Genomic DNA, 23262 nt, shown 5'->3' with positions numbered 1-23262 from the left:
AGACCACATTAGACATAATATGTTATATTGTGTTTGACGTAATTGAACTAAGACTATGATACCATTGCAAAAGTTGAATTCTTTATCCTACAAAAAATATAGGGCTAGGTGGGACAACGACTTGCTCTTGGTCTCTTGTTTACGCAAAAGACACGTGTGCCTTCTTATATTTATCATCAGAAATAGCCCTGGTGAATTTGTTTAGTCTTGTCCAATAGAATCTAGTCCCTTTTATTTATTTCTCACATAACAAACACATCTTTAGGAGGATTTTAGAACTATGTACGCATCAGCTAAATCAATTTGTCCCTTCAATAAGGGTTGTTGTGTCTCTTTAGTTTTATCAACGATAAAACGTCTCTTGGTATGATACTTTTTTTATTCCTCTCTTTATCAAACTTTTACGAATTCTAAAGAACCCCTCTCATTATGCAAAAGAGTCGCAAATAGAGTAACTACTAAGGGTGAGTAAACCCAAACCAAAAAACTGAGAAACCGATTAAAACCGAAGAAACCGGAACCGGAAAAACCGAAACCAAAGCAAAACCGACGGTTAGGGTTTGATATTTCTAAAAACCAAAAAATCGGGTTCGGTATCGGTTTTTAACTAGAAACCGACCCATCCAACCCGAGAAACCACCCATACTTGATTGTGTTTTGGTTGTAATAGATTATTTCGGACTTTGGTTGTAACTTGTAATAGATTATTTGTTGTAAGACTCATGTTTTTTTGAAGTATTTAACTTGAATTTGGAGTTTTTTTAAGTTTTTAGCTTGTTGTTTCGTTTATAGAAAATGGGTTAAAACATAAAACCCATGGGTTTAAACCCAGAACCCGTGAGTATATGGGTTGAACCTAAGAAACCGAAAAACCGACCTCGAAACCCGAGAAACCGAATTGACCAGAAACTGATCCTATTGGGTTCTGAAAACTAGAAACCAACCATTTATGGATTGTGTTGGGTTTGGGTCCAAAACCGACCCATGCACAACCCTAGTAAATACAACAAACATAAAAAATATCGTCGATTTATACGATTCATAAGTTATACTCCATCCGTCCCAAATTGATAGCCCACTTTTGACTTTGGAAGTCTTTTTTCTTTAACTTTGACCTTAAACAGTTTTATTTGTGTTATATATTACTTGATAAAACTTATAACAATAAAAAAACATTTAAAATGCAATCCATTCATATATTTTGCAGCAAATATTATCTATAAAAAACAAAAATATTTAAGGTAAAAGTTGAAGAAAAAAGACTTCAAAAGTCAAAAGTGAACTATCAATTTGGTACGGAGATAGTATAATCTGTTAGTACGTTTAAAAATTTTAATAAATAATTAAAATTGTTATCAATGCGTAAATGTTCTGCTTAAGAACGGAAATGAATGAATATGGAGGGGAAGTGAGGGATATCGAAGGAAAATCGTGTTTCCAAGTTTAGTTGATGGAAGGAAAATGCAGGGAAGAAAAAGATTTTGGAGTCATATTTTCCTTCCAAAATTTCCTCAAAAATTAGATGTATTCGGGGAGAAAGTGAAGAAAAGAAAATTTTCTTAGTTTTTTTTTTTCTTTTTTCCTTTCTAATTCGAGAACACAAAAAAATTAAAATTTTTCTTTCATTTTATATCATTTACTTCGAACTTCGAACTTCGAACTTCGAACTTGGAAACACAAAATAAGAAATTTTTTCCATCACCTCCATTTCTTTCTTTCATTTATTGAATTTAAAATTCTTTCTTTCATTTATTGAATTTAAAAGTAAACTCAAATAAATTTACAAATAAACTCGAGAACAATGCCCATGTTGTTGAGATTGATCCAATCAAATGAGTGGGACTGAAAATGTCATTTTGATAATAAGTGGCGTACTATGTGAAGCAAGGTTATAGTAAAATGGTTTATTCTGTCATTTCTGAATATTATGGCTACGTGTTACTAGGACGAACACCCGCCACCCAGTGACAATCTCAATCTCCACGATTTTCCCCTTTCTTCCCCAAATTGCCAAATTCGCATGTGCTTTTCAAACCCACCGAATATTGCCCTCTAAAAGTCTCCCCAATTTATAATTCCTTTCACGTTTTTGGAACGCAAAAACCCACAAAATTCCCATTTGGGTAATCGATTTCTCCGGTCATTTTCCCACCGGAATAGTGAAATTCCGGTTAAGGTTTCCTCAAAAACAGGAAATGGTTGCACCGGAGGAGGATGATAATTCGAATTGTTTCTTCGATTTCAGTTTGATCGAACAGTTTCCGGTTCCCGGAGGCGAACTTCCCTCTCTCGATACGGATTTTCAGTGGTCGTCTGATCCATTTCCCGATTCAGCTAATCTTAGGTCAGTTTGCTTAAATCTTCGTTCAGTCAATTTCATCATGGGATCAGTTTATTTGATCATATTCTGTATTATCCCTATGTGTCTGTAGCTCTTCTACATTGCTAACTTTAATTTCATTACGAGGGTGTTTGGATGTGCTTTTTTACTTACAGAATCGGAATCAAAGTCTGATTATCAGATAGTTATGAGTTTAGAGTTAGGTAGGGATTGTAATGTAATCATTAAGCTGTTTTATTGGTTCTTATGTTGACCCTAATTAATCAGAGCTTTAGATATCTTGATTTAAGACCATGTTTCTTGTTTATTTTGGTTTGTTTCAGCTTCAATTACAATAAACTTTTAATTAGTGGAAATAATCATACCCCTCTTGTTTTACATATGCAGCAAAGAATTTGTGGATTCATTAGGAAAATCAAATACTACCAAAGAAGACGAGTCCAGAAAGAGGTACTATTCTTTTCATCTTTTTCAATTTTCTTTTTTTCCTGACACATTATTACATACGGTGTGAGTTTATTGTATGTAGGGCCCACCCTGGATCGTGCTCTGATTCAAAAGCATGCCGAGAGAAGAAGAGAAGGGATAAGCTGAATGAAAGGTACACTTTCTAGTTTCTTCCCATTAAAAATATGTTGTCCATTTCAAATATGGGCAAATCTAAAAAAACAAAAACTAGAACTTAAAGGGGAAAGTGTCGTTTTTTCTAAAAAAGCATTAAGTGAAAGAGAAGATTTATATATAGCTTACTGGATTAAGTAGAAAAAAAAATATGGTCTTAATGTTTTGAATTTTGAATTTGGTTTGAAAAGGTTTCAAGAATTGAATGAAATGTTGGACCCGGGAAGGTCACCCAAGACGGATAAGAGCGTTATTTTGGCGGACGCAATCCGAATGGTCACTCAGTTGAGGAACGATGCGGCCAAGCTTAAAGACTCTTCGCAGGATTTGCTTGTCAAAATCAATGAGTTGAAGGTAAATCTTTTGAAGTGCTGTTATCTGTTATCTGTTATTATTAGTGTGGTCCATTCTAATGCAAACAATGTAGACTTGATGTTATTTTATTCCATTTGTTTATGACAAAAGATACACTTTGACTTGTGAGGATTTCATTCCTTTTGTTTATGAGAAAAAATATAATTTAACTTTTGAGGTCTAACATACAAAACTATGAACCTTGGAGATTCTTTAGTTTCTTGGAACTTGCTCCATACTTTGTATGGTAGGATGTTTGACCACAAACTCAAAATATATATTTAATTGTAGATATACGTACTTCTTTGCTTTTTTCTTTTTCTTTTTTCAAGATTTGTACTTCTGTACACGTTGATACAAAATATGAAAGCTTATATAATAATTATATATATGACCATACCTTTTTTTTTCTTTTCATATTTAATTCCTTTTGACTTTGTAAACATCATTTATCCATAAGGTTGAGAAGAACGAACTAAGAGACGAAAAGCAGAAGCTAAAATCAGATAAAGAGAGACTAGAACAGCAACTGAAAGCCGCCACCACCTATTGTGGGCCACCAACCGCCTTCTATCCGCCAGCTCATCCTGTGATCCCGGTCTCCACCCCCAACAAGTTCATGCCATTCATGGGATTCCAAGGAGTTCCCATGTGGCAATTTGCTTCCCCAAATGCAGTCGACACATCCAAAGATCATGTTCTTCGATCTCCACTTGCATGATACAAGAAATTGATTCTTCCATTCCATTCCATCTTAATCTGTGCAGATTGGAAAGAAATTATGTGAAAAAAAAAACAAAAACTATTCTGTGTAATCTTTTATATATGTATATGAGCTATTGACGAACATGGTCATGATCAGTACTCAGTAGTAAGTGTAATTTTGACTTCTTGGTATAAGGTATCCAGATTTTGACCTTGCTGGAATTTTTGAACAGTGGGTTTGACTTTTTCCAAGAGTCAACGCAATGATGTAGTGTATCGTTAACTTGAAATTTGTGTTTAAAGTTTATAGCGGGTTTGATTATTATCATCTAAAGAACTCGATTTCATAGTATTAAAACGATTATAGATTATATTTTAAATAAAATAAAAAATAATTATAAATCATATTTATTTAATAATATGTAAGTTGAGTTAAGTTGTGGATAAGGAAGAGCTTATAGAAGATTACGTTTGATCGAGTCGATGATTCTTCTCGATTCCTAAATTTTGGGAGAGATACGAATATACGATATCGGAGAGAGATAGTAACGCATCGTTTCCATTTGATTCACTTCAATTTTGGTGCAATTTCAGAGCGACAGTAACCAGATGACAATGAAATCTCGGAACCAAAACAAGTCGTCTGCGAATGTAGGTTTCTGACTAATCTAAGATTGAAATCATGTTCGGTGATTGTGAAATTTGTGATTTTGTATTCGTGTATAACTTGCGTATATATTGCTACATCGTTTTCTATGATCTTTTTCATGTCTACCGACATTGGTTTTTTGATTATACATACAAGTCGATTCATATTTGCAGAAATTTCGTTTCATCTATTGATGTTTTCTAGCAATCTATCAGTGATGAACGTTTAATAAGAATGTATTGTTGTTCAACAACGTTATTGAATTGATCATGTTTATGTTTCATAGATTCTATTTAGGGTTTTTGTTAACAGTTACTGACGTGAGCTCCTAATGTACTTGCAGAATAATCAAGCTGTTGATGTTTCTGAGTGGGAAATTGTTGAATCTATTAAGCCTTATCTGTTTACAGAGGCTGCAATGAAAATCAAGGAAGAAGAGTTAAATTCAACTATTTCCAAATTGGAAAAGAAAATTTCCTCTTTGAAAGAGAGTTTGGCAAATGAAGAGTCACAAAAGCTAGTAAGCCTTATGATCTCATCTCACAACTTTCTGTAATGTTATCTCATTACCTTCTCCTTTTGTTTTATTTTACCTTACATCTTTTGTATAATTACTAGAATGCCATTGATTTTCTCAACAAAGAAAAAGAAGCTAGGATGGCTTTAGAAAAGAATCATGATTCTTTAAAGGAAGAGCTTCTACAGGCTAAACAGAATGCATCAACTGCTGAAGAGGAGGTGATATAAATTAAAGAATCTAAAATCATAGAAATAAAACTACGTACAAAACATGTTTCTGATTTCAGATCGTCTTTCTTTAGGTGAAAACTCAACAAGACATGAACAAGATTTTGCAAGAGTACAACAGAAGTTTGCAACAGTACAATACCCAACTTCAAAATCAACTTTTTACTGCCATTGATGCAAACAAACATTTTGTAAAAGAGAAAGCTGCAATCTTGGAAAATCACATCACTTTAAAGGAACATTACAACTTCTTGCAGCAGTGTTGTGCTCAAACAGAGAAAATATCTGTCCTAGAACATCAGTTAGCAGCTGCAAATGAAAAACTTAAGGTACATTTTCATTATCTTTAGAGTAGATTACATTTTTGGTCCTTGAGTATAAATGATTTTTTCAAATTTGGTCTCAAAAATGTAAACTACTCTCATCTTTATTGGTGTGTTTAAGTATATAGTTAACTTTCAAAAAACTGTGACTGATTACTATTTTTCCTAATAGATGGTGGATTTATCTTCATTAGAGATAAGAAGAAAATATGAGGACCAAAAACGGATTGTTTCAAAATTAGAGGACCAATTGCTGGAAGCAGGACTACTTTTTGAAGAGGAGAGATTGAGTAAGAAGCTCCCACAATACCATTTTAGTACACCCTTTTTGCCATTTTATTTTTTAATTATGTTTTGACGAATAACTCAGATGCTTATTTGTATTTATTGCTTTTATAATTGCAGGAGCTCAACTGCTCAAGGGTTATATAAGTTGATGTAGTTCAAACTTCAAAGTAGTATTTTTTCTATACTTAAGGGTTATATAAGTTGAAGTTATTAATTCCTATCATTATTCTTATGGGTGTTCCTTTGTACACTAATCTCACTTTTGTGTACAGAAAGTATGATGGTGACAACACACAATTAATTGTCAAGGAAATCAGGATGACAGAGGCTTGAAAACACTAACAATGCTTAATTTGACGACAGAGACTTGAAATTTTGGTTTATTATAACACGTTTTTTCAAAATGTTTGATGGTTTTTTGAGCTTGCTTGAATTTTGAACAGTGGGTTTGACTTTTCCCAAGAGTCAACGCAGTCTATAGTATATTGTTAACTTGAAATTTGTTTCTAAAATTTATAGCGGGTTTGATTGTTATGGTTTTGTGTATATTATCATCTAAAGACTTGAATATAATAATTAAGGACAATTTTCATAGTATTAAAAGAATTATAGACTATATTTTAAATAAAATAAAAATTAATTATAAGTTCTATTTATTTAATAGGGATAATGCCATAAAAAACCTTAAGTTTGGCAAAAAAATGACAGTTTTACCTAAAGATGAATTTTAGGTTCATTAATAACAGGTAGTTGCTTGGGTTTTTCACTTTTTGCATTAATGACATTCACGTTTTTCTAACATGCTAACAAGTTATCTTCACCAAATGAGAAACCTAAATGACCTTTTTTGCCGACAAGGCTAAAACCAAACGTCGTTTGGAGACGTTAGAAATAGAGCTGCACACCTTGACACTCGCACATTATCTTTCACTGAAAATCGTACTTGCATCTCATAATATCTTGGGTAAATGAAGAAAATCATAACGAAAGCAGGGCTATTTGAACATTAGGGCTATATTGCTGGTAAACTTGTTCACAAGGAATTTTGGTGATTGGAGTTAAGGTGTTCAAGCAATAAGTTTTTACATTCCATGATCAAAACAATTGTCAACTTATTCTTCTTGAAATCGGCTTGTTAAAATTGTGTGATATCGCAAAAATGTGTGATATTGCAGGTATTTGTAATGGTTTCATCAAATGGCGTTTACAAACACACATTTGCAAGTATTTGTAATGACTTTGATAAGTGTAACGACGTCTTCCTTAATGTTCTACTTAGTGACGAGAATTTAAGTAATTCAAGCATAGATGATGAAATAAGAGCACAAGTGTATCATGCTAATGATTGGCAGAGCGATGGGATGCTGAAGAGGATGTGAAGAACAAGTACATAATTCATGATTCATATACACCATGGACAAGATGGAACCGGAGGCTGGTGATATATTTCTGTCTCCTACACAACTTAAGTTTTTATTCAAAATAATGCAGTGGCAAATGGGTCTCAGATTTACTTTGAGAAGTGTGACAACACAATATTAGTTTCAAGATGTCAGAAGAGGAAGAAAAGAATGAATGCCCTTTCAAATTATATGTAGGATGGATGTTCAATGAAAATGAGAGATCATTTCAGGTTAAGGTTTGATTGGCACTCATGGATGTTCTAGGAAGTTTAAATTTGGATATATTGTTTCCTTTTAATAGATCAGATCGGTAGACATTACATTACTGAAATTTCAAAAAAAACTAAGATGAAACTTAGGGAGATGATTTCTGACATCAAACAAAGGTTGGTGTGCGTGGTGTCCACACTTCTACAAGGTGCGCCATGGCGCGAGGTGCGACTCCGGGCTTACGAAAAGCCTCATGACGTTGGTGTTAGGCATAACATATGACAAAGCGTGATATGACACATTTTTTTTTCATTTGAGACACGTTTTTTTCCCCTTGTTATGTCTTTTCTGATTGAGCATATAAGTATTGTGTTTTTTGTTAACTTTCTTGTTATTAGTTGTGGATATAATACTTCTAAAAACTGGTTATATTTGATAAAAATCTATATTTATGTGGTAAATTATTTTAAATTAATACAAAATTGCTGCCTTACATCACATCTTGAAAAATGTCATGGCTCGCCATTGGTCGTAAAGCTTGGGGCTTGGCCTTGCCGCCACGCCACACCTCACGCCTTTTAGAACCGTGGTAGTGTCCACATGCCAAGTTCGTAGGGCAAAAAAATGGGCCAGATTAAAGGAAAATTATCAAAACATTATGCAAGGGTATGAGACTATGCCGTGAATTGTTTAGGTCTAATCCAAGTTCTACATACAAAGTTTATGTCATAGGCAATCCAAATTGGAAGAAGAACTGCTTGTCTGATTCCACAAATTTCACATAGGTTTCAAAGCTGTAAGTGACATGTGAAAAAGTAATGGTGTAGAAGAGTAATTGGGTTGGATGGATGCTTACTGAAGAGAGAGGTTAAGGGTGAATTGTTGACGACCATTGGTAGATATACCAATGACCAAGTGTACCTAATAGCTTGGGCTTATGGATGTTGAAAATAAGCCTAATTGGACCTCATTTATTGAGCTTCTAAGAGATGATGTAGACCTTCATGACGGTAGAGGACTAGTAGTGATAATTAACATAAGGTTAGTTTCCAATATTTTTCTATAAATGTTAACAAATCAAAATTATGCATATTAACCAATTCAATACTTTTCTTTAGGGATTGCCTGAATATGTAAAAGATATATTGCCTCATGTTGAACACATGTAATATGCTAGACACATTTATACCAATTTAAGGAAAGCATACACATGGTTGGAGTTTAAGAAATTATTTTGGACTGCATCAATGAGTTGTGTTAAAGGTGACTTTTTGAGGCAAATGGAACCATTAAGAAATTGATCCCATTTGCATATGAGTATTTGATGTCAAAACAACCAAAAACATGGTGTGGAGCTTATGCTTGTGAAACAATTGGGAATTGAATTTATGAGTGCTTCAACTAAATTATTGTGGACAGTAGAAAAAAACCCTTGATGACTGTAACACCCATAAATTTACAACCAATTTAAACTTTTCAAAAAAAAATCCAAATACATTAATCATTACAAAAATGTTTTCAATTAGTTTATTATTAGAGTATTGCATAAATATCAGCATAAAAATGCGGAGCGGTATGATTACGCCTTCGCCTTGCCACGATCTCCTAAGGTACCTGAAACATTATACTGAAACTGTAAGCCCGAAAGCTTAGTGAGTTACCCCTAAAATACCAACCTCGTATAACCATAATCATATCATATCACAATACAGAACAACCATGCATATCGAGTCTACAGTGTGACTGGTCCGCCCGCACCGGGCCTTCAGTCCACCTGGTCCACCCTCTAAGTCTACAGTATGACTGGTCCGACCTCACCGAGCCTTCAATCTGTCTGGTCCATTCCCCGAGCCTCGGCACGTCTGGACCACCCTCTTGGGGCCTTCAGCCTATCCGGACTGCTCGCTGGGCCTTCAGCCTATCCGGTCCGCCCTGGGCATGTTGGCCTACAACACAAAGCAGGACCTGCCTCAACCCAAACCCCATTCAACATCCACATGCACATAAATAGATAATCACATAACAATCCTCAACCAAACAAACCAATCTAGCAGATCATATGGCATAACAACATCCTAACCAGGATACCAACCTAATCGGCCACTAACATAGCAATATCCTATATACCAGGATACTGACCTAAACTAGGTCATTAACATAATACCGTCCTAATTATCGGGATGCAGATCTAGCAAATCAATAACATATCAAACAAATACCTAGATTCCAATCCGATAAAGGGCCGGCCTTGGTGCCTTATACCTTGTTGATATAGTGAGGATAACTCACCTTGCAAAGCCGAGCTCGAAGAGATAAGATCAAAACTCCCGATCACCGCCACAAACTCCACCACCTAACACTTCAATGAAACCATAACGGTCAATGCCCAAAATACCAGAGTACCCTTGGAAGTCAAACTGGTCAACTCTTGGTCAAAGTCACAGTCCTAGTCAAAGTCAACCTTCTTGGTTGACCCTACTCGCCGAGTCATCCTAATGACTCGCCGAGTTCATGAACTCAGAATCCCACCATTTACGACTCGACTCGCTGATTCCTTCAATCCGAGTCCTAGCCTGCCCAACTCACTGATTCCACTCGACTCACTGATTCGCATCGTAACCAGATGAGATAGGGTGTGCGACCCAACTCGTCGAGTCCAAGAACAGACTCGCCGAGTTCACTTAATTCATCCTTATTCAGACAATTTCAGACCATTTCACTACTTCCAACTCATAGATTTGGACTCCTAGGGCTAGTTTCACATGTAAAGTTTCCAACTTTATGTGCATGCAAAGCAATATAGGCTCAATACAAGCTAGAAGGAAGGTTTAAGACAAGGACACCCTCATACATGCCCAAGGGCTGATGCTTTATGCTTTCATGGATCAAAACCAACCTAGATCTGAAGTTGCAACCTCAGATCTAGTCTCTAAACCCGAAATGGATCTCAAACAAGCTAAGAAGCCCCAAATCAACCTCCATGGATGAAGCTAGAAAGAAATAGCTTAAGGCAATGACCTCTTACCTCAGAGATGTGCCCAATATGATGTAGATCCCAGATCCACACGAATTCCTTGATGCTAACCTCTTAATCCACTAGCTCTTTTCACCAATTTCCTCTTCCAAGCTCAAATCTCCTTAACAATGGAGTCTCACACGATTCTAGGGTTTACTAGCACTCAAAGGGAAATAAGGAGGCTGAGGACATAAAGTCCTTTAAATAGGGTGCAACCCTAAAATTTAGGGTTTCTCTTCCCAACACCGACTCGTCGAGTCCAGCCGCCGACTCGGCGAGTCGGGTCACTTATCACGTGCCCAACACCCGCTCTGACTCGATGAGTTAAGGCTCCTACTCGCCGAGTCCACTCTTTATTTACACTAAGCACCCCTGAACCATTGCTTCTGAACCTGGGATGTTACAATTGATGACCATGTTTGAAGAGATCATGATATACATAATGGATAGGTAACCACATGACTAAGGAAAGTTGTAAATGGAATTCCAATGTTTGTTCAACAATATTAAGGAAAATGAACTTGTTTGGGAAGAATACGAGGTATGTATCTTACTTACTTTAACATTTATTGATTTTCTTTTACTATTGTTACGGACTTTAACAATAAATGTAGGTTTTGGTGTATTGTTCATAGTTAAGGGTATGGTTTTGAAGCTAAAAGAGGTTGTTACAACTTTAAGGTGGACTTAGAGGGCAGGGTTGTAGTTATAGGTTATTGAATTTATATAGGATCGCATGTGTGCGTGCAATTGAAACCATTAATTATATCCATCAAACACTATATATATATATATATATATATATATATATATATATATATATATATATATATATATATATATGTATGTATATAGGGTTCGGATCCGGTGAGGACTCGAAAATCGGTGAGGACCGCGAGGACAATTCTCATCCAATCATGTTCATTAAGGGTAATTGGGTCATAATGCAACTAAATTATATGGGTGTAACATCCCAAAAATACGAGTCAAAAAATTTCATTTTAAAACAAGTACACGGCAAAACATTAGAAATAAAAGGTTCAACGGTGATATCATTTCACAAAAGGTACTGCATGTCTAGAAACATTTTTATAAAACATTAAAGTGTCAGAGTACAATTTCCCAGGAGGATCTCATGATGCGGAAAACAAGGCATGTGTGTGATGTACCGCTACCGCGCCGGCTCCTTCCCCTTCGAAGAAGAGGTACCTGAAACCAAAACTGAAACTGTAAGCACGAAGCTTAGTGAGTTCCCCCACTGTACCACATACCATATAACCACATAACATATATATTGTCAGGCATATCTGGGTGCCCAACCTACCCCTTCAGTCCTCTCGACCGGGTACTGCCTAGCATATCTGGGTGCTGGCCTCCCCTTCGGTCCTCTCGACCGGATACTGGGGACTATTTCTCCCCTCTACTACTACCACATAACAAGTATCACAATATCAGAATCTATCTAGCAGGGCTGGGTATGACTACCCCTTCGGCCCTATCGACCGGATATCTTGGGGACTATCTCCCCCTACTCTCACTAGCACATAGCATCATATCATACTAGCACATAAACATAACACAGGTAGTAGTAATCCCTAGATGAATATCACAGAGACAATCATCTACATACAACTCCTACTGGTGGGCCGGCATTGTGGCCGTAGACCCACCGCTACTGGAAGGTAACTCACCTCGAAAGTAACTGCGGAAGTCTGCTTACTAAGCGCCTGACTGCTGAATCAGAAATCCTCCGGCTATAAATCATAAACATAGGTTAGCCTCTCATTCACACCCTTAGGTCAGATGACTGACCCTCCCTTCGACCCAGGTCAACTCCTTAGTCAAGATCAACTTCCAGTTGACTGGACTCGCCGAATCCTTCTCCACTAACTCGGTCCCACTCTACAAGCCCCTTCTTCCCACTCACTGAATCGTCCTTAACTCACCATTCAGGACGATGGGACCAGCTCGCGATCCGACTCGCCGAGTCCATGAACAACTCGCCGAGTCCATGCGAGCAGACTTCCCACTCGCTTCCATATCCTTATCCGAACATCCTGCATGAGGATCTGGGGTTTCTGGGACTATCGGTACTGTAACATCCCCCTCTGGCACGTATCACAATATTGTCCGCTTTGGGCCACTCGACACGAGGACTTCCCAGGGGGTCACCCATCCTGGTACTACTCCCGCCCGAGCACGCTTAACTGCAGAGTTCTTATGGGATCTGCTGCCCTCACGGCTTTAAAACGCGTTGTGACAAGGAAGGTATCCACACCCCTTATATAGAGATGTTTCGTTCTCCTTCCAAGCCAATGTAGGATCAGGTGCAACCCACCTTCACCCCCCACTATAGGGTTCGACGTCCCTGTCGAACACATCGACCCGTGCCCTAGCTCTGATACCATTTGTAACACCCCCCCTCTGACACGTATCACAATATTGTCCGCTTTGGGCCACTCGGCACGAGGACTTCCCAGGGGGTCACCCATCTTGGTACTACTCCCACCCAAGCACGCTTAACTGCAGAGTTCTTATGGGATCTCGCCGAGTCAGGTCAACTGTGGGTTGACCTTGACCGAGAGTTGACTTTAACCGAGAGTTGACCTTGACCGAGAGTTGACTTTGACCAAGGGTAAAAGAGTCATTTTACCCAGTGCAGTGTTTAGTATTTGATTGAGTGTGTTTATGGACTTGTAGCCGGGGAGATACCGGAGCAGCAGTAGTTAGCCCTCAGAGCTATTCACTCAGCAGCCAGTTCACGAGGTGAGTTTCCCTTCAGTAGGAACGGGTCTACGGTCACAATGCCGGCCCGTTTAATTATCAGTAGTTCCAGACTTGGGTCTGATGCAGTAGTTAGAGTGCTTGATGTCTTTGTGATACAAGCATGTTTGTGCTATGTGTTCCGGACTTTGTTCCGATGCAGTATGTAGTATATGTGATTATAATAGTTGTTATGTTCTATGCTATGCCATGATCGATCAGTTCCGGACTTCGGTCCAATGCAGTTAGTTCCGGACTCTGGTCCGATGCAGGGGACAAGGTCCCAGTCAGTTTCGGACTTCGGTCCGATGCAGCTAGTTCCAGACTTCGGTCTGATGCTGTGGGCAAGGCCCAGTATGTGCTTTATATGTATTGTATGGTATGTGGTAGTTTGGGGGAGCTCACTAAGCTTCGTGCATACAGTTTTAGTTTTGGTTTCAGGTACTTCCGCTAGCAGAGGGAAGAGCTCGGGATGATGGCATCGCACACACCACAGCTTCAGCTTTTATCCTGGGAGTTGATTTAGTTTTTGATTTTTATATGACATGGATATGGTACAGTTTCCGCACAGTGTTGTTTTTATTATGTTTGGGATACATCACGTATGGTTTTTATGATATGACACTCAGATTATGGTTTTTGGTTATATTGAAAAATGAAATTTTTGGGTCGTATTTCTGGGTCGTTTCAAAGGTGGGTTGCACCTGATCCTACATCGGCTTGGAAGGAGAACGAAACATCTCTATATAAGGGGTGTGGATACCTTCCTTGTCACAACGCGTTTTAAAGCCGTGAGGGCAGCAGATCCCATAAGAACTCTGCAGTTAAGCGTGCTCGGGCGGGAGTAGTACCAGGATGGGTGACCCCCTAGGAAGTCCTCGTGCCGAGTGGCCCAAAGCGGACAATATTGTGATACGTGCCAGAGGGGGATGTTACAAATGGTATCAGAGCTAGGGCACGGGTCGATGTGTTCGACAGGGACGTCGAACCCTATAGTGGGGGGGTGAAGGTGGGTTGCACCTGATCCTACATCGGCTTGGAAGGAGAACGAAACATCTCTATATAAGGGGTGTGGATACCTTCCTTGTCACAACGCGTTTTAAAGCCGTGAGGGCAGCAGATCCCATAAGAACTCTGCAGTTAAGCGTGCTCGGGTGGGAGTAGTACCAGGATGGGTGACCCCCTGGGAAGTCCTCGTGCCGAGTGGCCCAAAGCGGACAATATTGTGATACGTGCCAGAGGGGGATGTTACAAATGGTATCAGAGCCAGGGCACGGGTCGATGTGTTCGACGGGGACGTCGAACCCTATAATGGGGGGTGAAAGTGGGTTAGATCTGATCCCACATCGACTGGGAAGGAGAACTAAGCATTCCTTATAAGGGGTGTGGATACCTTCCATATCACAACGCGTTTTAAAGCCGTGAGGGCAGCAGATCCCATAAGAACTCTGCAGTTAAGCGTGCTTGGGCGGGAGTAGTACCAGGATGGGTGACCCCCTGGGAAGTCCTCGTGCCGAGTGGCCCAAAGCGGACAATATTGTGATACGTTCCAGAGGGGGATGTTACAGGTACACGTTAGATTAACTCTTCAAAACCACAGATCTATGATCCTAGGGCATGCTTAACACGTAAAGTTGCAAACTTTACGTGCATGCATGGCCCTATAAGCTCAAAAATGCAATTCCAAGCTCTTTAAGAGGTCATGCACTCCATGGGGGTCCTCAATCACTTCAACCACAGTAACTTTATGCTTCTAACACGTCCATAAGGTCTAGATCTGAAGTCCTTTCGGATTATTAAGCACAAACACATGGAGTTTGGTGTTTTAGGGCTTGAAAACCACCAAATTGGGACAAAATGGGATCTAATGAACTAAAGATCAAGGTAGAGACTTTACTACCTGAATGGAAGCTTCTCCCAAAGTAGATTTTAGATCTACTCCCTCTCTTGCACTCTTCAAACTCTTCTTTTCTCCTTCTAAGCTCCAATGTGCCCCAAAAATCCTTCACAAGGCAACAAATCACTCAAACTTACAAATGGAGGCTAGGGTTTCGACAAGGAACGCTCTGAGGATGATAGAGGCTGAGATGGGGCTATAAGGACATTTAAATAGGGTGCAAACCCTAAGGATTCGGGTCTCCTCCTGATTGGCCTACTCGCCGAGTCCAGGCGTGGACTCACCGAGTAGATCACTTAAAGCCCGCACCCATCTCGACATCTACTCGGCGAGTTAGGGCTACAACTCGCCGAGTAGCTCTTCCAAAAAGAACCTTTAATCAAAACAAATACGTACCAGGAACTGGGCGTTACAATGGGCTTGAGAAGAAAGAAACTTATATGGGCTGGCATTGATCTGATATGAAAAAAATTCGTATTCCTCGATGCGACTTCCATATCCAAACCAAATTAAATCATTTGATAAACAAATTTCTTTCTTCCATTACTGCTTCGATCTACAATTTCTCATTTAATTTGGTCAGTATCGATTAATTAAATTTATGATTGCTTGATCGATTGTAAAAAATTTGTTAACAGTAGATTCTCTGATTCTTTTATATAATCGATCCTAGAAACTAAAGACTCAAATCGCAAATCAGAAACAATTATTTCTTCTATTTTTTTGGTAAACATGCCGATTAAAACTGAAAATCGATGTGAATCAATGCAATTCCTGATTGAAAGCGAAATTTACACAATGATGTTCATATATACACTCAATTCCAGAAAGATTTTTTTTTCATGTGCTTTAGGTTTGTTTCATTAAATTAGTTGATTTTATATGGGTTATATATATGGAAGCAAATTTAGTGCTATAATTAGAATATAAAATGGTTATGCACTTATGCTTAATGATGCCTTGCAGGTGCTTGATGAAATGTCTGAGAGATGTCATAATTTTTGAATTTGGATTTTTTTTCTCAGTTTACTTTCATGTTTAGTAGGTGTCTTTTGAGTGTATTTTCTTTCAGTTGTATGCATATTTACAAGTACCATGTTGATCAATGCAATTCGTGATTGAAAACAAGATTTACACAATGATGTTCATATATACACTAAATTAAAAAAAATCATTTTTTCATGTGCTTTAGGTTTGTTTCATTAAATATTTGATTTTATATGTGTTATATATACTTGGAAGCAAATTTAGTGTGAAAATTTAAAAGATAAAATAGTTATCAACTTATGTCTAATAATGCACTGCAGGTGCTTGATAAAATACTTGAAAGAGTTCACAAGTTCTGAATTTGGGGTTTTTTCTCTGTTTACTTTCGTGTTTAGTAGGTGTCTTTTAGGTGTATTTTCTTTCAGTTGTGTGCATATTTACAAGTACCATGTTGTTCGTGATCTTATGGATGACTTAATTGCCCATCTTGATTTATAATTGATGTTCTTGTGTTCAAAAAATTATGTCTGATGGTTTCTAAATGTTTGTATAAGTTTGTTTGTAATGACCTCCTTTGGGAGGTCTTGTCTTTTATTTTGAAGTTGCTTCTCATTGATCATGATTGAGGGCATATGTTTACCCTTGAGATTCATCTTGTTGACATTAACTATTATCTTTTTTTGGTTTGATTATGTAATTTGGGGCCTTTTATGGTTTATTACATATTTGAATCATAAAATTATTGGTAAAAACTCTCCACTTTAACATATTTTATGGGTTATCACATGTTTGAATCATAAAATTGTTGGAACATGAACATTGCACAATCATGGATTATAATAGAGTTTTAAATACGATCTATCATTTGTAATCATATCAATTTTGAATCATCCGATTTTGAATCATATCTTTTGGATCATATATTTTGAATAATATCCTTTTTTTTAATCAAGTTAAGTTTTCACATAATTTATGGTTCATAAAAAAGTTTTGGTTTTATAACAACTTTTGGATCATCACTTATTAATTTGTTATGATGCAAATAGTTTTATACTCTAAATCATATCATTTGTTACATAATTTTTTTGTTTATATCATGTTTTTCAATGTGTTATGACACATCAAATCGTCATATTTTTGAATCAAATTATTTTGCATCATAACATTCAAAATGATATCAAATTTGAATTTTATAATTTTGAATCGTCTCAGGTTTTTTACATAAGTGTCGCCTCATAAAATGTTTGGATCATAACAAGTTTTGAATCATAACAACTTTTGGATCATTATATGTTTTGGTTAACAATAATATATGAAGGTTGACAATTTGCATCAAAAAATTGGAAGTATAATGTAAAAATGATATCAGTTTTGTATAGTTTTTATAATACACAACTAGAGAAAAGTACATTGTATAGTTTTATATGTTTGGATTATAGTTGATCATTTGCATCAAAACATTGGAAGTATAATGTTATGGTATATAAATTTTGTCAATTATAATTCATGGATAAAGAAAGTTGGTAGTATGTTGTTGGAATGAAAATATGGCGTCTAATAAAAATGTTTTTCATTCAAAAGGTTTTTGATCTAAAAAAAATATATGACACAATTTATATGACCCAAAAATATAAGAAGAATAAAAAACTTTTGGATGATGACTATGATCCATAACTTAACTTGATCCATACATTTTATGATTATGTATCATAAAGGCTTTGTAAAAGATGTATCATAAACTTTGCATCATTACTATTAATTAAGATGCAAACATCTGTGTTTTTTGAAAAATTATAATCCAAAAGTTATGATCAACAATTTATATGATTAAAAAAATACCGACGAATGATAAAGTTTTCTGATTATTTAACAAAGATAATTATATAAGATAGACCATCAATCATAACATCATAACACTTGATAATTTAATCTTACTATGATGTGTCATTGACTATGATCACAAAATAATGATTCATCTGATATGATCTATAACTTAACTTGATTAAAAAAATTTGATTACGATGACCAATTTCTATAAGCTAGATAATATAACTTTAGAATTCATAATTTAATTTGAATATCCAAAAACTATGATCACAATTAATATCCAAAACGATGGATTACTAAAAACTGAAAATGTATCTTAACAAAGTTCATAATCAAAGAACATATCAAACTAACATTGTTTTCTTAAAGCACATCACACAACAACCATTAGAAACATGAAAATAGCAACAAAAAACAACCATATCCAAGAGTCTTTAATAACCAAATGAACAATATGTGTTCAAATACATCAAACCAACAATTATAAAATTTTAATTCCTACAATCCCAACTTGAACTTCTTTCAGATGAGTTTAACTATAAATTCTAATCTTCTTGTAACTTGACAAATTATCAGAATCCTACAAAGTTGATAGAAAGTTGGGTTTGTACATATCCAAAAGTACATTGTTACCTTCTAGTTTCATGAGAATTTTGTAACACCCCGAGATTCAGGTGCATTTCTTTCACCCTTATTCTTTGTCAATTGGTCATGATTAGTCCTTGAATAAAGGGAAACTAGCAAGTGAGTACGCTGGGTGTACCAAAGGGGTACGTTGCGCGTACTCATGCGCTTAGTTTGGATGCGGAGTCGCCAAGGTACGCTGGGCGTACCCAGAGTTACGTCGGGCGTACCCGGCCCAGGAGCAAAAACCCTAATCTGACTTGTGCACTATTTAAAGGGTGCTAAGGCTCATTTCTCAGCCTCCATATCAGTGAGTGAAACCCTAAGAGAGAGCCTTCCATCGTCCTTAGTGTGTGTGAGTGTTGCTGGAGCTAATTGTGTTTTGGTGACTTAGTGAAGAAGAAGGAAATGAGCTCTTGGAAGCTAAAGCTTGAAGTGCCATTTTGGATCTGAGATCTACAGAGAAAGGGGCTACACTTAGAGGCGGAGGCTAAGCCAACGTTTACCGAGACAGAGATTTACCGAGATACCAGAGGTGAGTCTTCTCACTATACTTTACCTAGCGTGGTAACAGAGTTATGTGACAGTGTATTTTAGAGTTATGTGCCCGTGTATTTGCATGTTATTTATGTGTTGTGATTATTGTGATATGTGATATGCATGATTCAGAGTTTACAGAGTAGGACCAGTGGGTCCATAGAGTTAGGATCTTCGGGTCCATAAAGTTAGGGCCAGAGGGCCCACAGAGAGTTGGGGCTGGAGGGTCCCCCTGAGACACATTGACCAGAGGGTCAACAGAGTTATAGCCTCGAGTGGCTAATACATGTTAGAATGGTATTTTGGGGAACTCACTAAGCTTTATGTTTACAGTGTTACGTGTTATGTGTTTCAGGTACCAGTGATGACAACGGGAAGGCGCCGACATGATTCGTACACACACATACACATGGGATTTTATGTATTTCGATCTTGGGGGATGTTTTGTGAAACAAGGATATGATACAATGACATTTTATTAATAAATGTGTTTGCAAAATGTGTTTTGAAAATGTGAAAAATTGTTTAATTTTTTTTGGTGTTACAAGTTGGTATCAGAGCCTTGGTTTGAGGGATTCGGGTGCACCTTCGGGCGTATCTGAACTCAAACTGAGGATTTGAGGAAATTTCGATAATAAAATAGTTTTCAAAAGAATAAAAAGAGCTTCCGAGACAAAACAGAGCAGAGTCGTGTGTACAAACAGCCAGCGCCCGAACGGTGATTTCCCAAAATACCATTACAATAAGTGTTATGAGATATGATATGATATGATATGTGATGAGTTATATTATGCATGCTAGAGTAGACTAGGTATTCTTATTAGGACTAGAGTGGCCTGATATGTGATGCCTTAGTCTAGGAGTCTTGCTGCTAGGGATGCTTCAGAGTGTTTAGATAGCAGCGAGGAGGTTATGAGAGATCTGCTAGCGAGTATCATATGATTAGAGAGAGTAGAGTGCTTGGGATTGGGACTCTGGGAGGAGAACTTGGAGTGAATGCTGATGTGGTGTGGACGGTAGTATTGGGCTCGTAATACTGAAGACACCGGGTCAATGCACAGTCCAAGTAAGAATCCTTAGAGTACCAAGAAACAAGTAGGGTGGAGTAGTCGATTATGAGTATACTCGAGCAAGTCCCTGATATGCTTTTATGTTGTATTTCAGAGAGAGGGGGATCATGGTTGGGACACGCCACACACCAGAGAGCAGCGGTACGAGTGACGAGGAGATCCGTAGGATCATCCATGAGGAGGTGGCTGCGGCCATCAGGGCAGAGATACCAGAGATGTTTGAGTCTATTAAGACCACACTGATAGAGACATTTGATGAGAGATACGCTGCTCTTTCTGAGGCTGCTGTTGCTGCGGCCACTGCAGCTATAGCTGCAACTAGGCCGTAGGATGGTGATGCGTAGTATTCCGAGAGTTCAGCAACACAAAACCACCGGAGTTTGACGAGACCCAGGACCCGACTGCGGCGATGAGGTGGATTTCAGACATAGAGGGGTGTTTCTTTACTTGCTCATCTCCAGAGCATTTGAGAGTCTGGTTCGCGCTGAACCAGCTTTGCTTGGGAGCGAAGGATTGGTGGAAGTTTGTGACGGCACACTATATGCCTGCTGAGCTTGCTGCAGTGACCTGGGAGAGGTTCACTGCTATGTTCCGAGATGAGTACGTTCCCCAGGTGGAGAGGGAGCGTTTGGCCCAGGAGTTTCTGACCCTCAAGCAGTGTACTGAGTCTGTTACAGTGATTACGAGGATGTTCCATGAGCGGGCGATGTTCTTCCCAGAGCATGTGTCCTCCGAGCAGGCACGTATGAGCCGATATCTGAGCATTTTGAGGAGGGATATACGAGAGTTCATGGCGAACTCGACGTACTGGACGTTTGCCGAACTTCAGGCAAATGCCCGGAAGAGGGAGATAGAGCTGGAGACCCAGGCTAGGGAAGAGGCTGAGTCTCAAGGAAGGGGTCGGCGAACGGTGCAGTCTCAGCCGGTAGCCAAGCGGGCCAAGCCCACTGATTCGAGACCAGGGAGTCAGAGGGGCCGCACTTGTGGAAAGTGCGACAAGAGCCACGATGGGGTGTGCAGAGCAAGGTCTTGCTACAAATGTGGCAAGGAGGGGCATATGGCCAAGGATTGCCCCAAGGGGTTTGCAGTATGTTTTCACTGCAACCAGACCGGACACCAGAAGGCAGAGTGTCCACAGCTGCGGAGATCAGCAAAAGGAGCATCTCAGGGATCTGCCCCTGCTGCTATCAAAGCTACTGAGAGCCGGCCAGTGAAGGCCGAGGCACCGAAGGCATGAGGGAGAGCCTTTCAATTGACCACGGAGGAGGTCCGCACAACGCTTAATGTCGTGGCTGGTATGTATTCTTTCGTGTATTTATTTTGATGTTGATATATTGTGCTTATATTATGTTATGCATAGGTACTTTTCTTGTGAGTTCTGTACCTGCCTTGGTGTTATTTGACTCGGGTGCGAGTCGGTCTTTTGTATCTTTGGATTTTAGTCAGCACATCAGTGTTATTCGTGAGGCGTCGAGTCGACCTCTGAGAGTTTCCGTAGCTGACGAGAGGGTGGTGTATGCCACATAGGTGATCCGAGGGTGTGTACTCGAGATTTTCGGTGTTGAATTCCCGACTGATTTAGTTTCTATTGCGATGGGGGATGTCTATGTCATCGTGGGCATGGACTGGTTGAGCAGATTCGGAGCGGTTATCGACTACGAGCGACAACTGGTGACCATACGAGACCCTAGTGGGGGAGTTCTTATGGTGTACGGCGAGGGTACACGTTCAGGGTCAACATTTTGTTCCACCGCTAGAGCGAGACAGTGTATACATCAGGGCTGTAGAGGCTTTGTAGTGTATGTGACGGATACGAGGGTTGATTCAGAGAGACCGAGGTCAGTTGACGAGGTTCCGATAGTGCGTGAGTTCCCGGACGTATCTCCGGAGGAGTTGCCGGGTGTGCCTCCCGTGAGGCAGGTGGAGTTTAGTATCGATTTGGGGGCCGCGCCTATCGCCAAGGTGCCCTATCGCCTTGCGCCTCCAGAGATGCAGGAGTTATCCTCGCAACTTCAGGAGTTGCTAGGAAAGGGGTTTATTCGGCCGAGTAGCCCGCCGTGGGGAGCGCCTATCCTTTTTGTCAAGAAAAAGGATGGTTCACACCGGATGTGCATTGATTACCGGGAGTTGAACAAGCTGACGGTCAAGAACCGTTACCCGTTGCCGAGGATCGACGATTTTTTCGATCAGTTGTAGGGAGCATCTTGGTTCTCCAAGATCTATTTGAGGTCTGGGTATCATCAGGTGAGGGTGCGAGATGAGGACATCCAGAAAACAACATTCAGGACTCGTTATGGGCATTACAAGTTTGTGGTGATGCCTTTCGGACTCACCAATGCACCGGCGGTGTTCATGGATCTCATGAACAGAGTGTGCGGGCCGATGTTGGATCGCTCGGTGATCGTATTCATTGATGATATTTTGGTGTATTCGAGATCCAGAGAGCAGCATGAGAAGCATTTGAGGGAGATCCTCAGATTTAAGATCGGAGAGGCTTTATGCTAAATTCTCCAAGTGTGATTTCTGGTTGCGAGAGGTCCAGTTCCTAGGGCACCTCGTTAACCAGAAAGGGATATTGGTCGACCTGGCCAAAATTGAGGCAGTGATGAGTTGGGAGGTGCCGAGGTCACCCACCGAGATCAGGAGTTTCTTAAGGCTGGCAGGCTATTATCGGAGATTTATCAGGGATTTCTCCAAGATCACTGTGCCACTCACCAGGTTGACCCGGAAGGGTGTTGCTTTTTCATGGGGCCTAGAGCAGCATGCCTCCTTCGAGACACTTCGCTAGAGACTGTGCGAAGCCCCAGTTTTAGCCCTTCCGGAGGGGGTGGAGGACTTTGTGGTGTATTGTGACGCGTCGATATCAGGGTTGGGAGCGGTACTGATGCAGAGAGGGCATG

General features: G+C 39.0%; 2 protein-coding genes and 2 pseudogenes across 3 annotated transcripts; 3 read left to right on the top strand and 1 right to left on the bottom strand.

The window, feature by feature from the left end:
- The first annotated feature begins 1953 nt into the window (after positions 1-1953).
- On the top strand, positions 1954-4243 carry LOC111907146 (transcription factor bHLH115). The gene is made up of 5 exons (XM_023902949.3): positions 1954-2344; positions 2729-2791; positions 2871-2942; positions 3154-3316; positions 3777-4243. The coding sequence occupies exons 1-5, from the start codon at positions 2196-2198 to the stop codon at positions 4035-4037; spliced, it is 708 nt and encodes a 235-aa protein (XP_023758717.1). The 5' UTR covers positions 1954-2195; the 3' UTR covers positions 4038-4243.
- A 142-nt stretch (positions 4244-4385) lies between these two features.
- Positions 4386-6562, top strand: LOC111907135 (kinesin-like protein KIN-14C). 2 transcript variants are annotated; one of them, XM_023902937.2, is made up of 7 exons: positions 4386-4672; positions 5014-5190; positions 5289-5408; positions 5492-5746; positions 5913-6030; positions 6146-6195; positions 6301-6562. In XM_023902937.2, exons 1-6 carry the CDS (start codon positions 4631-4633, stop codon positions 6175-6177), a joined length of 744 nt encoding a protein of 247 aa, XP_023758705.1. In that variant the 5' UTR covers positions 4386-4630; the 3' UTR covers positions 6178-6195; positions 6301-6562. The 2 variants fall into 2 exon arrangements, with proteins under 2 accessions (XP_023758705.1, XP_023758696.1); XM_023902928.2 differs by having other exon boundaries at positions 6146-6562.
- Positions 6563-12796: 6234 nt separating this feature from the next.
- Positions 12797-12914, bottom strand: LOC111907630 (5S ribosomal RNA; annotated as a pseudogene).
- A 1910-nt stretch (positions 12915-14824) lies between these two features.
- Positions 14825-14942, top strand: LOC128127486 (5S ribosomal RNA; annotated as a pseudogene).
- Positions 14943-23262: the final 8320 nt, after the last annotated feature.

The sequence above is a fragment of the Lactuca sativa genome, chromosome 7 (genome assembly GCF_002870075.4).
Source record: "Lactuca sativa cultivar Salinas chromosome 7, Lsat_Salinas_v11, whole genome shotgun sequence".
Taxonomy (NCBI): domain Eukaryota; kingdom Viridiplantae; phylum Streptophyta; class Magnoliopsida; order Asterales; family Asteraceae; genus Lactuca; species Lactuca sativa.
Note: the sequence above shows the minus strand (reverse complement) of the source record. Positions and strands in the feature narration are given on the sequence as shown.